The sequence below is a fragment of the Crocodylus porosus genome, unplaced genomic scaffold, assembly GCF_001723895.1.
Source record: "Crocodylus porosus isolate Cpor-Errol unplaced genomic scaffold, CroPor_comp1, whole genome shotgun sequence".
NCBI classification, from domain to species: Eukaryota; Metazoa; Chordata; order Crocodylia; family Crocodylidae; genus Crocodylus; species Crocodylus porosus.
Window position 1 is genome coordinate 44188788 of NW_017728947.1, and position 15885 is coordinate 44204672.

General features: G+C 40.0%; 1 protein-coding gene across 10 annotated transcripts in view; it reads right to left on the bottom strand.

The window, feature by feature from the left end:
- Nucleotides 1–15885, bottom strand: part of CELF1 (CUGBP, Elav-like family member 1) — a 79538-nt gene that overhangs the window by 3530 nt on the left and 60123 nt on the right. For 7 of the 10 annotated variants that reach the window (XM_019551294.1, XM_019551290.1, XM_019551292.1 and 4 more), the window contains 4 exons: nt 12705–12818; nt 12311–12496; nt 11408–11551; nt 6034–6202 (listed from right to left, as the gene is read on the bottom strand). In XM_019551294.1, the coding sequence (XP_019406839.1) occupies nt 6075–6202; nt 11408–11551; nt 12311–12496; nt 12705–12818 (572 nt within the window). In that variant the 3' untranslated portion in view covers nt 6034–6074. The remainder of the gene's footprint in view (nt 1–6033; nt 6203–11407; nt 11552–12310; nt 12497–12704; nt 12819–15885) is intronic. The other 3 variants (XM_019551291.1, XM_019551293.1, XM_019551289.1) reach the window with 1 other exon arrangement.

Here is a 15885-nt window from a genome sequence, read left to right on the forward strand (position 1 = left end):
TGGCTGAGACTTTTCTTTTGTTCTATTATGGGAAATTCTTAAACAGTGGTAACCCAGGAAATCCATGCTTTCTTGCTTCAGCTATAGTCCCTCCCCATCCCTTAAGAAACAAGGAAGCTGGGGTTGGTTGGTTGGTTGGTTAGGAACAACAACAACAAAAAAGATTATAAAGACAAATGAGTGGAACTGAAAATCCCACACAACAGAGAGGAATTCCTTAAGACTTGGCTGCAAGTTAAGACTTGTCCTAGCTGAGCCCTTTTCACACCATTAGACCTGCACAGGGATTTTCCTTTCCTAACCCCTTTAATAAATAGCTCCCCCACTCTGAGGAGGGGATTCTGAGCTCTGAGAAGCTCTACAGTCACTGTTGCCCGTTGGGCAAATGGAAGTATTTTTTGTAAGTAAGCTTTTCTGAGCAGACTTTTCAGAACCGATAGAATCCCTAACAAGGGGTACAAACAGCTTTGCTGCCTTGTCTTGGTCACCAAACTGTAGAAAAAAAGGAACCCTTTTTTCCCCCCCCCCGAGAGGATGGGTGAGAAATGAGGGAGGCAGAGGCGGAAGGGAAGCAGCACCTTTCAGGAATCCCTGTCACTCCCAAATTGGTGTCACGCCCTTTAGGGCTCCTCAAAGCTACTCAATGGTAGTAGAGACCACTGCAAGACCTTCTTTACACTGTGTAGTGCTCTGCAACAGGCCTGGGGAGCTCAAGCACTCCACAGTGATCCCTGGGGGCAACACAATACATTGCCACTAGAAACCGAAGAAAGATCCAAGTGAGGGGACTAAATTAAGTCCCAGTAAACAGGGAACAGTGAAACATTAAACATTATTTCTATGCTCCTGGAAATATGCAAGATGCTTACAGATGGCTGCACAGACAGGATTTCTGCCCCAAAGAGCTTACAGTAGAGAAATGAGCATAGGAAAAAAAAACCAGCTAAGGGATCAAATGAAATTTAGCATGTCACAAGGCATTCTTGTGTGGTTCATTTGGGGCCTCTTAGTATTGATTTTTAAATGTCTGGTCTTGTCAATAATTCTGAGGGAAGACTAGGATTCATAAGAGGTCTTAGAAGCATCTTGAGGAGGAACTTGACTAAAAGTGCAGCCAGAATGGCCTAGAGCAAGCAGATGACAACGCACAAAACAGCACCAGCTATTTTTGTTTCTCTCACTGCTGCGGTTAACAATGTTATACTAAATTTTTCTCATGTTCTATTATTTTTGTTTTTGTTGGGGGGGGGGGGGATTATTTTTTGATTTTTTTTTTTTTAAACGTTGTGACATTTGTGGTCAAGCAAGCCTTATATTCATGCATTTCCATCAGGAAAATTCCAATACATGCTGCATGTGTGATTTGAGCTTTCTTATTGCTGACACTACTCAAGTGAAACAGCTGTGCTGCCAGGTGGTCCAACCTTGCTATTTTCAGATTGTTGATAACTTGCTTTAAGTTGGGAAGAGATTCACTAGGTTCACCACAGTGCAAGTTCCCCTCTTCTCTATAGCTATCTGCAAAGGATATGTTCTACGTTAATTTTGCCTTGCAGAGAGTCTGGTTTTCTGTAACAGCATTTACTGTTTAGATTAAGTGCTTTTTCTTTAGACTTAATTCTCTGAGGTACTAATTAAACTTTTCAGATAAATTTAACCTATGTCCCGTATTATCTCTGTTGAAACATAAAAGATATTTCCTATAATTCTTTGCAACTCTTTTGGAAAGCTCCAATCCTCATTTTGCTTAGGTTAAAATTGTAATAAGTATGTATCTGGCATTTTCTAATAAATGAAAGCTCTGTATTATTGGACACAGAAGCTAAGCTATGAGAAGATATCTAATATTAGATTCCATTACTGAGGTGCTGAAAAATCTAATCCAAGAGCAGGTTTGTAGTAGTGCTAGGTATTAAACTGGATCAGGTTGAGAACACAGACACCCTTAATTCTTTCTTACTATGGTATGCCAAGTAGAATAAAATGCCCTTTGAAAGTCTGCAAAGCAGGCAGATGCCCCAACTCTCCCCATCACCACTCCCTTTAATATGGAGTACACTTATTCACAAAGACGTGTACAGTACACATATGCAGTTTGGAGTTCTGTGTTTCAGCAGACATCTTATGTGGATTCTTTGGTTTATACACAGAGAATACTTTGCCCATATGGCTACTTAAGTAAATCCTGTAGATATTTGAACCGAGTTAACAGCAACAAAATAAAAGAATTTCAGAAAAGAACATAGGTGCATATTTGGTGACAGCTTCCAATGTTTAAGTATTAGCAGGAAAGGCAAATATGTCCCAAATAATTCTGCTGCCTCAAGTTCTTAACCCCTTTCTCCTCCCTTCCAAGCCTATGTTTAATAGCCTTTGCCAGCATGCATTTTTTTTTGTTCTGGGAAATTTGCCATTCACAATATTTCTAAACCGTTGTTCAGAGTGATTTTGCCAGACTTAGTCACAATGAGATGCTAACTCATACAGTATTGTTTTTGCTCAATTTGTTCTACTGAGTTTTAAAAAAACAGCTGACTGTTTTAATTTCCAATAGAATGAAAGCATGAGGGGAATCAGAAAAAAAAATACAGCAAGGAAGAAAATTCACTTCAGGCAGAAATCCCAACAGTCTTTGGCAGCTGCCACCAAGCAATCATGGACAAGCTGAATCTATATGATCAGCTGCATTACCAGTAGTAAAATTTCCTCTCATCACAGACTTGATGCATTTATTAACTTTGGCAACAGATACTTGGACACACCAATGTGAAGATGAGACACAGACAGGGACAGATTTTCAGGTGGTGTCAATTAATGCTGATTCTAACCACCTGAGGATCAGGTCCTTAGGATTTAACCTGCATAGATTTACTTTGGCAATACTTGCACTATAGTTATGCCAGTAAGGCACAAGAGCTAGCCCAGGAGGCTGCTACTATGGGATATAATCACATTGTTTAAGAAGAATAACAGGGGCAAACTGAACCTCTGGCATAAATAGATACATTTCCAATTTAGGTCAATGTAAGTTGCATCTATTTAGACTAGGGCTGAGTTTGATCCATAGGTTGCAGTGCTGGGGACACGCTATTAGAATACAAAGACTAAAAATCCTAAAGCTAAGGCAACTGAAACAACCAATTAAAGCAACAGGCCAGAATGCAGGGTCAAAAGGGAAATGAAGCAAGGTCTCAGATAGTACAGTAAGTGGGGTGCAAAGGGGGGCCAGATAAGAGTGACTGTAGAGACCCTAGAGCACAGCTCTCTCCTCCAATGGTTCACAGCATTAATCCATCCCCATTTAGCAGTTTGTTGGGCTGCAAACAGGCCACTGAAAAATCAGTAGTTTCAAATGATGCATATCATTGCATGTGTAAAACAATCATATTCAGGATTCTACAAACCCTTGCCTTTTTTTTCCAGTGAAATAATTTAGGTAATAAATATTCTCCACCCTGGAGCTGTATAAAACTTCTATAAAAATAGAAACAACATTCTTGGTTTACAGCAGGTTGCACCTGGAGCAGCTGCTCCCAACCATGATTTTTTTGTCTTTTTTTTTTTTTTTTTTGCAAAGTATATTATTTATAAAAAAATCCCATTATGACCCTGGAGGCCTTAACACTCCAACACTTTCTTCGCAGATAACCAGGACATCTCTCTCCCAGTGTGCAGAATTCAAGTGTACATGGTTTACCTAAGTGTATATTTATGTTTCTAGAGAGACTCAAATAATCAACATGGAAGGGTACCACATGCCAGCGTAAATGGGAAATTTGGCAGTCTGGCCTTTTCACTTTTTGCCACCAAAAATACTCTTAATAATACTGATAGATATATGTCCTACTCTCCTGCCAACAGTACAGGCAGGTTGGCACCAAAAATATTTTATTTTCAACCTTTCCAACAAAAAAGGGTATTTCACCCTAGTTCTCTGATGCTATGGGTCAGGCCTTGCACATTTGAGGTTTAAGATTCCAGGGGACCCAGTCCCTGGATGTATGTGACATTTCCAAGAGAACTTGACAGTCACCTGCACATGACTGCACATTATAAACAACATTTCAAGGTTTAATGGGGCTTATGGCTTCTCCTGCTGAAACAAAGCAGGAAATTAAAACCCAGTATCTGACCCCACACACTTCCTATTCAGAAGCTGGTTTCCAAATACAGATTCCAATGTTACCTGGTGGCCTGGAAAACAGCATCACCAACTGGGAACGCAAAAAAAGGGGAAATGGAGAAAATGAGGTAAATGGAAACCCTATTAATGACATACACAAACTGTAAACTTAATCTAGTGACAAAATAGATTTTGGTGATTACAGTATGAGACTCTATTGTCACTACTTTAAAATAGCTCAGGCCAGAATGCCAAAAGCCCTTTGAGCCCCCTAAAACCAGTGTATACAAAGGCCCTTGTAACACATTGGCAAACTCAGAAATGTGCACAAATAAAGCATGTGTAGGTTTACAGGTGAAGAATTTCATTCAATTTGATTTTCATTCAATACATTGGGCAAGAGCTGCTGTGAAAGGCAGAAGAAGACTGGATAGCTCAAGGATCTGCTTTGGAACAGCAGCTCTCATAGGCCTTTCTGCTGTGTGCTGGCACCTGCCATCTTAAAGGAAAACTGCAGCATAAAAAACAAGAATCTAATTACAATTCCAAACCTCTGCACAGAATAATTAGCAAACAGGAAACTGCCTTTGCAACAGAGTATGACTCTGAGGAAGCACCTGAATGTGCAAAGCAGCAGAAATCTCAGAAGTCATTGTAAAATAATTTTGTGTTGTTAATTTAGCAGTCAGTTTAATAATAGTTGGTACTAAATGACTGTTAATTCAAATAACCTGTGAGATAGGCAGTATCCCTATTGTAGAAATAGAGAAGCTTAGGCGCAGTAAGGAATTCACATAAGGAAATCTGGGGCAGAACAGGGATTAGAATTCATGAATTTCTGGTTTTTAGTCTCAAGCTTATTCCTTCAGACTAAGCAGTTCCTGTAAACCAGTGGCTCAACCTTTTTTTTCAGTTTGGTGCATCCCTTGAAAAATGCTTAGATTTTCATTTGGTTTTTGATTATAGAAAAATAACAGAGTTAATCTTTTGTTGCAAAGAACTCAGAAAGACCACAACAGGTCTGAATGATTTTAACTATATGGATTTCTATTTGAAATCATCTCTGGGGCTTATTTGTAAACTTAACAGTGCTTACATGGCATGGCACCACTTGGCACTCTGAGAATCATTGCTCTATACTCTCACACAATTCCAAAATGAACTGGACAGGGATACATTTTTCTAGCCTTTGGGAAATTCAGACTGTGTTAATTAGTGTCCCTTTAAAATGTAACGCTAGAAGGAGTATGAGGTTTTTGTGCCGAGACAAATAATTGTCAAATAATTTTATAAAGTGCTGTGTTCCTCCACAGTGTTATATCAGCATCGCTTTATATACAGCAAAATTATCACTGCAGTTTTCCTTTAATCCATTAACCTCTTTGCCCTTTTAGCTTTTTTCTTGCTTTAGAGAGAGATTCAACTAAGAAGTCCCAAGAAAGGCATTTAATTAAAGAAACCTCAGTGTGGGGAATTACCAGGGGGATCTGGGGCCTGCTCCTTGCATATCACAAGGTAGCTTGGATTCTGATCCCCCCTCCCCATATCTTCTTTTGTCCTCAGTGCTATCTGGTGTCAGTTCTATTGCCCCTTCTATGCTCCTTCTCCCATCCCCAAAGTAGCTGGCATTGGTCCTTCTCAACACACACTAGTGATTACAAACACAGCAAACTTCAAATAAGGGAGAAAAAATAAAAAAACCTCAGCGATATGGCACCTAAACTCCAAAGTAAAACACTGGAAACAAAAGCACAAACTTGTCCTCCATCCGAAGCAGAATTTCCCGCAGAGGCTGCAGCCGAGTCTTCAGGGGAAGATGTGCCAGTTAGAATGACATGGGTCAGCTTCCAGGACTGTAAAAACACAGCCTTAGGGCTTCGAATCATTAAGTGCGCTCCTCCCCAACTTACCAAAAGATCCTTCTCACTCCAGTCCCAGAGGGGAGGGGCGCTCAGTATGGCTTGCTATCATTCTTAGAGCGCTTGAGCTGCACTTTCAGACGTTTCATGCCAATCTGAAAGCCATTCATTGACTGGATGGCAGCCTGCGCAGAGACAGGATTGTCATAACTTACAAAACCTGGGGAAGAAGAAAATACAGCATTACAACATGTACAAAATCCCCAGAAAGCAGTGGAAAAGGCTCTTAACTGGATATGCAGGTCATCTCAAGGCAAACTGTCTTACATGGAATCACATTTTCAAAAGCTTGCAACTTCACTAGATCACTCACAGGCACCTGTCTTTATAAAGTTTCTTTGCCAAATTGTCACTTTCTGCCCCAAGCTACTTTGGCAAGATTTTTTTTTAAACATCAGGGAAAGTATTTTCCCCAGTCTTTTTGGACTCAAATAATCTAATAATTTGTTGCTCATGCTTTAAGAAAACTCAACACTGACAGGAGCTCAAACCTGGACAGCTTCAGTCCAAAGATGAAACTTTAGGAAAGTTATAAATGATTGGAAACATTAGCATGGAAGTTACAGGTATTATTCCCAGCTATGAGAAAGATTACTTATCTACTGGGCATAACTAAGCCTAGGTTGTGATTCTTGGAAATGGAATGTCAGTATAGAAGACATGAAAAGGAAGAGAAATGGTGTTGCATGTCACAAATAATTATGAAGACTGAAGAGCTACAGCTAGATAACAAAGATTAGACTGGTGAAACTATCTGAATAAGACAAGAGTAGGAAAGAAAAGGAGGCATTTACTACCGAGTCTAAAGCTAGACAGGAAGAATGTGAAGTCAGCTAGCTCTTTTGACAGCATAAAATATTATATTTAGAAGGATTTAACCACCCAGATCTCCACTGGATAACAAAAACTGCTAACATGTTTTAAACAGGTCTCTTAATACTGTATTTACACAAATCCATATGACTGATTCCCCGCCCACCAACTAATTGGACTCTATACATGGAAACTTACACATTTGTTACAATTTTCTATGTACAGAGTTTAATTATTGGAGGGTCATCTTAAATTTATGCCCCTCACCGCCACAGTGAGGAAAGCAGCAGCACAGGGGCAGGGAGCCTGACCCCTGTTCACCCCCTGCCCCACAGTTTACCCTATGCAGTGGCTTTGACTCCAGCTTCATTTCCAGCTTAGGGCACAGAGCTCAAGCAGCAACAGCTTTCCCATCCCTACAGATTTCTCCCCTGCACTTCCCCAACCCTGTACTACCCTCCCCATCCTACAGTTTCCCTCAGGTCAAGGCCAGAGTTGGAGCCAGAACTGCAGCTGCTACTTGCCCTGGCCATACTTGAATCTAAGATAAGGTTTCTTTTCCCCTCATGTTGAATGGGGAAAAAACCCTTGTCATGGATCTGAGTAAACATAGTAATTTAAAAGAAAATTCTGTGAGCGTAAGAAGTAGAGAGAGATTCTTGTAGATTACAGCTGATGCAGGAGGATGCCTAAGAGAACTCATGCAGAAAGCAAAGGATTGGAAATGTGATGATGGGGAACTGCTAATACCACCAAACACGGCTTATTTGATATTTGCAATAGTAAAGAAGAGGGGCTCACACTATCCAGCAATTTAGGAAATCAGACTTCAGGAAGAAGTCTAGTAAGGTGGAAATGGGAATTATTTAAATCCACCGCTATGGAAAAAGGCTGGAGAACTGAAAGACATGATAATTAAAAGTATGATGGCCCAGCATTTACACAGAAAGACCAGCAACCTGACTGACTTAGAGAAGAATTGTTGATAATTTGAAACTAAAATAAACCGAGTATTGGAAGCGGGAAAAAGACAGAGGCAAAGAAATTTTACAACAGTTAAAGCTTGTGGGGGAAGGCAAAAACAAAAAAGGGGCAGCTAAAAAGTCAAATAAGATACTATCCAGAGGAATTAACGGATATAAGAATAATATACAATCAGGGTTAAAAGTAGTATGAGAGAAAAAAGCAAGTCTATTAAGAACTGTAGACAGAAATGAAAGTCTAAAACAGGACAGCAAAATACTTTTAAAAATTTGCCCTTGAACAAATGAGTGGAAAGTAACAGAAATCTGTAGCAATGATTATTGATGAACTGTAAGTAAACACTTGAAAAATTTCAATGTTTCAAATCTGTCCCTGCCCCACACACAAATCTGGGGGTGGGGAAGCATGTGCGCCCCCTCCCCTCCATGCCCTCTCCTGTCATGTGCACATGCATGGGCATGCACATGCACATGGTGCCCCTTGCATCCTGATCCCGGCAGCCCCTTGAAGGCTGGAACACTGCCAACCTGCAAGGAGAAACCTGCTATTTCCCAATCCCTGCAGGATACTGCAAATCCAGGACAATTGCTGTCCCAGAGTCATGCAGCCCAGGACACAGATTGGTGTTCCCATTCTGGGACTGTCCTGCCCAATTAGGGACAGGTGGTCACCCATATTCAAATTAGTGGGTTCAGATCATATGCATCCAAGACAGTTAAAGTTCAGGGGTTAAAGTTTCAGGGTTTTGTTTTTTTCTTGAAGATTAAGATTGCTTTGTTTTCCATTTTCTCCCCAGTTATCTGTAACACTTGAAAAAATAATTCAGTAGGTTGGTAATTTTGGGGGGGGCTAATTCCCCTCACAGAAATTTAGGGCTGGAAGGGACCTCGTGGGATCACTGGGTCCAGCCTGCTTCCAGTCCTAAACTTCTGAGAGTCCGTTAAAGGAATTAGCGCCCTAAAATTATCAAGCTAGTGAATTATTTTTTCAAGTGTTACAGATAATGGCAAAAATTAAAAACAAATGATCTTAATGTTCAAGAAAAAGAAAAAACCCCCCTGAAATTTAACTGGTAAATTCCTTCTTGCATTTAATTTCTATCCCTAGTAAACTAAAAGTCTTAAGATTTAGCAGTATTTTTTTCTTAAGACAAAAATAGTACTGTAAGTAATAAAAACAACATTGTGGATTTCAAAACAGGACTGTGGATTCTTACTGGATGAATTTTTTTGGTTCTTTCAGAAGGATTATAAAAAATTAGTTGATGATAGAAAAGCAGTTTCTAATATTTCTAAAATACATTAATTTTATACAAAATGAGTTAAAGTAACTTGAACAATGACATGCACTGAAAACTAGATGATGAACCAAAACTAGTGAAGTAGTGAGTTGGGGGTGATATTTAACAAAGCGTCAAAAGCAGTTTTTTTTTATGGAGTTGCTAAATGTTCTTGCTGATCATTTAGAGCAGAGTGGAAACTGTATATTATGCTACTGGGAGCAAATGCAAATACTAGTGAAAACAAAGGAAGTTTAAAAAGTATCAGAGAAAACAAACAAAAACAGCAGCAACAAAATGAAAAGCCAAGTTTCACAAGTTTGCAAAGCAAAATGATAAACGAAGCTTGGAGTTTTCTGCAATCATCAAATCACAATACAGGAAAGGATACTCCTAATTCTCTCTGCATCTGAAACAATTGGGTCCTTTGTAACCAGAAAAAAGTACCAACAAACTGGCAAAGTTCAGAGGACTAGAAGCAGCAGTTTGAGGAAAAAACAATCATATGATTAAATGCAAAAAGCAAAATTAGCACAATGCTATGGTTGCAGAATGAAAGTATTCCAGTGATTCTCAACCAGGATGTCACAAAATTCTTTTAGGGGTGCCACACAGTATTAGCACTGTTAGGTGTGCAAACACCTACACATGATTCACAAGATAAGCCCAGAGATTTCAAACAGGAATCCTCAGTATCAAAAACATCCTTATCTGTTGTGATCTTTCTCAGTTTTTTGCAACAAAAGAATTGCTCTATTATTTTTCTGTAGTTAAAAAACCAAGAGACAGCTAAGAGCTTATACTCTGAGGGAAGCTTTGCATTTGACAGCCCTGGGGAAAACCAAAATTGACCCCAATGGACTTCCTGCCTTTTGGGCAGAGGGGTGGACCTGATGATCTCACGAGGTCCCTTCCAGCCCTAATGTCTATGAAATCTATGACATCACCATAAATTAAGAGATAAAAATTAAGGGTCCAGCAACAACTTATTTGGCCACACTGTATATCCCATATGTTCTATGAAATATATTTAATGCAAATGATTTATTAAGCTTTACATATTTAATCAAAAACATGAGAATAGAATATATTAGCATGTGCAATGTGGTGGCATTAAGTTGCTGGTGAAACCTTAACTTTGGTGTTTCCTGACATTGTTATTTTAACACTGCAAGTGCAATGGCACATGTGTAGTTTGTTGTAGGATTTTTAAAAAAATGGAATATGCTCAACTGTATTGCTTAATAAGTATTATACTTCCTACAATAGAAATTAGGCTTTAAAATTCAATGTGGGCAATACCTAAAAATGAACGAAGTTCAATGGCATCAAAGAGAACGTTTTCTGTTAAACCTAACAAAATGGAAGGTCCCAGAGAAAGCTCCTTCCTACACTTCAGATTTCAACCATTTTTCTTGCAGTTCTTGTCAAAACCAGAATTTCCCAGAAAACCATTTTCTGCCAACCTTCTAAAATAGTTAAAGCAGCTCTACTTCAATTACAAAATGCCTAAGGAATTAAAAAACATCCACTTCAGACATTGACATATTGAAAATGTCATTGTAAGAGATCATATTTCAGAACAGTGCGTTTGATAAGACAACTGGAGATTATACCAGATCCTTCATAAGAGACATAAGCAGCATCCACAATAACTTAGCTAAGCAATAATTAATGATAGGCATAGTATCATGACTACAGTCAGCAAAATTTTCATGGTGTAAACACCACCGCTAATGAATTATTTGGGACAATGCAGAGATATGAAATTAAGAAAAGCAAGAATTCAAGATGAGCATCAGGAAAACTTTTCAGACTGTGACCTGTGTCAGGGCATGGAATTAGGGAAAACCTATTGGTCTGGTCAAAACTGAACTGGAATAAGCACTGGAGAACAAAATACTAAGAGCAATCAGTCAATGGTTTCAGGAGGATCAACTCTGGCTAGCCTAACACGTAAAGGAAGCATAGAAGGTAATAGGGTGGACACTCATAAGTTGTACAGACTCTAGATTAATTTAGTATTGATATTTCAGGCTACTGAGCACCTTCAGGGTCAGTTAAGGAAGGCCCTGACAATTGACCAATGATAGCCAAAGAGGAAAGAAAAAAAAGTCTCCATCTTATTGATCATCCCACCTAGCTGTCCCTACACTCCCTCAAAAAGAACCTTCCCTCCCAACTTATTTTCTCGCAAAGAGTGACTGTTATGTATCTTCTCATTTCCAATAGACTTGGGTCTTTCAATGCTGCACTCCCATCTAGAATTAGTGATGGGACTCAACATACCAAAACACTTGCTTAGATTGGTCTGCTTGTCAATGAAGACCTTGGCAGAGACGACATTTCCAAATGGCATGAACATCTGGAGCAGGTCCTGGTCCCCAAATTCCTGGGGGAGATGGTAGATGAACAGATTGGCTCCCTCTGGACCTTCAAGCATTCAAAAAGAAACACAGGTTCAGAAAAAGCATAGGAAATTCAGCATTACTTTTATATCAAAGACCAATATCCATTTGATCCAATTAAATCTGCCCCCCCCCCCAAAGAAAACAAACTTCCCATTCAGAAACTGCACCTATTTGATTCCAAAATAAGCTATGAAAGTCCCTCGGATAAGCTTAAATGCAGTGTGCTCACTAAAACAAAACAGGCACCTACACCAAGCATGCAGCAGAAGAAACAAAAAAATCTAGATAGTAAGGCAGAAGTGCCCCGATACTCTGTATGTGGGTCTCTCTCCCCAAACACTAAGCTCTTATCCCTTACTTCTGAGTCAACCCAACTCATTCAATCTACTGCTTATAACGAATTCTTATACCCCTCATGTCTTCATATGACTTTCACTCTACAAGCTAAATAAACTCTGCATCTACAGGGTAAGAACACCAGTGACAGGGACTAGTTAAGGGTGGTAATCAAAGAAATGCAAGTAGTGAAAGGGAATTAAGAAGGAAAAAAAAATCCTTCCTGACTATGAGGTGCACTAGGGCTGTAGAATCAGCTCCCCACATAAAAGACCTGAAGCACCATTACACAAACTTGGAAATTAAAACTGGACAAATTCCCAAACAAATTCATTTAGGATGCTAAATGATGCTATTTCAAGAAGCTGTGCATGCAATATGTGCACAAAACTCAAAGCTTCTCTTTCAAAATCTCCATTTCCATTCTATGCAGTTTTCTGCCTACCTTCTTTTTGACTTCCCGCTGCACCAATACTTTGCTGTGTTAACAGACTCTGGTTATAGAGTGTGGGCAAAGCAGCGGCCGCATACTGTTGGATCCCAGAGTAGGCTTGAGTGAGGGCCTCCATCGTGCTACCTGTGCCATTTGAAAGGCCACCACTGCCGAGTCCACCATTTAAGGCTGCCATCCCTATATATATAAGAAAGGGAAAATGAGGATTTAATTAAAAAGTGATGTTTCTAATGGTTCTATCAGGCAACCTTTAATTACACTTCACTATTGTCAGCAGTAACAACAGAAGCAAGAACAAACAGAATGGCTTGTTTTAGAAGTAGCAGCACAACTCCAAAAAAATGACCAACTATATTTCCCTCTTCCCACTCTATTTAGTACTTACCTGCTAAAGAGCTAACATTGAGGCCTGCTGTAGCCCCTGCCAGTGTCTGCAGTGCTCCCAGAGAAGCCATCGGATTGACAGAGGAGCTGCTACTGGAACTAGGTGAGGAACCTGCTATTAAAATGAAATAATAAATACCAGATAACAGTTTCTTCTCTTGATAGTTCAAATACCTCACTAAATTCCTTTCACCATAATGTTTACAAGAAAACAGTCAACTAATAATGATGAGAGCAGGGCAACCAAATATAGTTTACATTACAAAACTGGAACTAAATAATCTATAATAATGTCACACTGGGTATATGTTGTATTTTTCCCCTCCATCTTTTGGCTGTTTTTGTCTTTTCATAGTGCAGGTTGTTTAGAGGAGAGGACTCTCCTTCTACAAATATGCAGAAAGCCCAGCACAAAACTGGTTGTTACAGTAATGTAAAATAATTTACTGTAAAATATCTAAGACAAGCTTGGATGCAACCAGTACACAGCTACTAGTTAGGATCTCCACCCCAAAATAAGATGATCAGGAAGATTGCTCGTTTCTCATTAAATGTGGAATAAGATGAGCACTCAGAATGTATTGTCATCTGTCTTTGAAATATCATACCCAAAACAAGAAAGGGATCTGAGACAGATGGTGAAAAGATTACAGAAGGCTCCAGTAAGGCTGAACACAAGGTTTCACCTTACTGACAGATCAGGGCAGTGAATGTCTAGTATCTATTTTGGCAACTGAAATAATTTTCCACTATGGAATTCCTATTACAGTGGCTGAGGCTATGGCCAGGGCCAAAAACAAGTCAGGGAACACATCTGAAACAAACCACACTCTCTGTAATACCCTACATCACCAGCTTCCCCATCCTTATTATTCTACAAGGAAAGAGTCAAAAAGATGATTTATGAACCAGACAGGGTCCCTGACACTGTCACAGCCCACAAGCCAAGATCAGGTCAATAACAGGCAGAACTCAGTCTTGGGAAACTGGATAGGACCTCTGATAGAAAGCAGCTTGTTGGGTCTATACTTCCTGAAATGAGTGTTATTTCTAAGAAAACAGACAGTCCTGTAGGTCATCTATACAGATTGTGTCACTGATGAGAAGAATTCCTTCTCTGTTACTATGGCCTCTTTCTGGAGGTGACAGATCCAACATTTGCAAAACACAGGGCAACAGACATCAGTGAGCAAGAGGAACAGACATTTTGGGACTTTCACAAGGCGCAGACACACAATATGATTATGTGGAAAACTGACTTAATTACATATTAAAGATGGAATGAACATGATGCACAACCTTACGGTGCAGTAAGTCACCCGAATCCAGGATAAAGTAACCCACTGAAAAACATGTAGTAATTTACTGTGTCTGAAAGTTACTACGGAGAACATGCCATGTGTTTGCTTCCCCAGTCCATTTCATCTTGTGGTCGAGCTTTGCTCAACCCAAACCAGCTTCTATGCCACCTAGTGGCCAAGTGCTATAACAGCACTTACTGCAAGCAGCCAGTTTATTTTGAACAGATGTTCCTTCCCTAAGTCCAGGAAAAAATCACATCTGTAGAAACCAGGCTGCATATTCCCACCCTCTGTTAGTTGTCTATACTTCTACAGGACATCATCCTACATTATCTGTATGGTTTTTATCCCCTATACCTGGTGAAGGTCTTTAAATTTTTAAAGATTTTTCATAAGAATTGTTACTCTTTTTCAACCAGCTACATACATATTACACATTAATCATAAAAATCATAGTGGAAATGACAGAAGGACCTCCAGAGGTCATCTAGTCTAAACCCCTGCCTGAGGCAGGATCATCTCTACCCGAGCCGTCCTATACAATCCACAACATAAACTCTTCGTAAGAGTTCATCCATCATTTCACCCATCATCTGAAGCCCCTTCTCCAGTAGATTATGGCAGCTTGCTACACAACACAATGGAGCATAAGACTCACAACATTTTAGGGCAGAAAAACAAAGACTTCTGTAGCAAATAAAAAAAAAAGTATGGGAGTGTAGGATGTCAGAATTTCATAACGATGCTTTAATGGTGTCCATGTTACTTTGGGTGAACAGCCCACTTTTTAAAAAGTTCTACAGAACATTCAGGCTGCACGCAGACATGGAAAAAAACCCGAATGCTTTATTTCAAACTTGATGTGCTCCCGCACTGAGCCCAACACATACCCAGGAAAGGCAGCACATCAGTCCAACCTGGCTCTGCAGTGTCTGTATAGATCACGTGCTGTATAGATGGGGCTTTTTTGGCACTTTTATTTAATAGCTGATTGAATCAGCTGTTGCCCCTTCCATTAAAGTGCTTTTCCCCCCACATCTGCAAGCAGTCCCAGAGACTAGGAAGGACCTCAGTTATACATCTCAACTGAAAGACAGCACACCCAACAGCAGCATTTGTTTCATATAGCTAAACTGGGTCACTGTTTCCAAAACAACTAGGGAAACTGAACCAACTAAGACAACGTAATTATTTAGACACTAACATCCACTACTACATAACATAGAAAAAATTATGGTCTTTTTCACAAGCTGAAAAACATCACAGTGCAGACAATTGGCCCAGACTTTACTATATTTACCTGAACCCAAGATGATGTCAAATTCAAGACAACTCCACCAATAATTAGATTCTACACATGGAAAACTATAATTTCATAGATGTTAGGGCTGGAAGGGACCTCGGAAGATCACTGAGTCCAGCCCCCCGCCTGAAGGGCAGGAAGTCAGCTGGGGTCATAGGATCCCAGCAAGATTAGCATCCAATTTGCTCTTGAAGGTGTTCAATGTAGGTGCTTGAGCCAGCTCCGATGGCAGGCTATTCCAGACCTTGGGGGCTCGGACAGTAAAGAAATGTTTCCTTATGTCCAGCCTGAAACGGTCTTGCAGTAGTTTATAACTGTTCGACCTCGTCATCCCTTGGGGCACTCTGGGGAACAAAACGTTCCCCCAGATCCTGGTGGTCACCCCTGATAAACTTATAGGTGGTCATCAGATCACCCCTGAGCCTGAGCTTTTCCAGACTATAGAGCCCCATGGCTCTCAGCCTGTCATCGTAAGGTCTGGTTTCCTGACCTCTGATCATGCATGTGGCTCTTCTCTGGACTCTCTCAAGCTTCTCCACATCCTTTTTGAATTGTGGAGCCCAAAACTGGACGCAGTA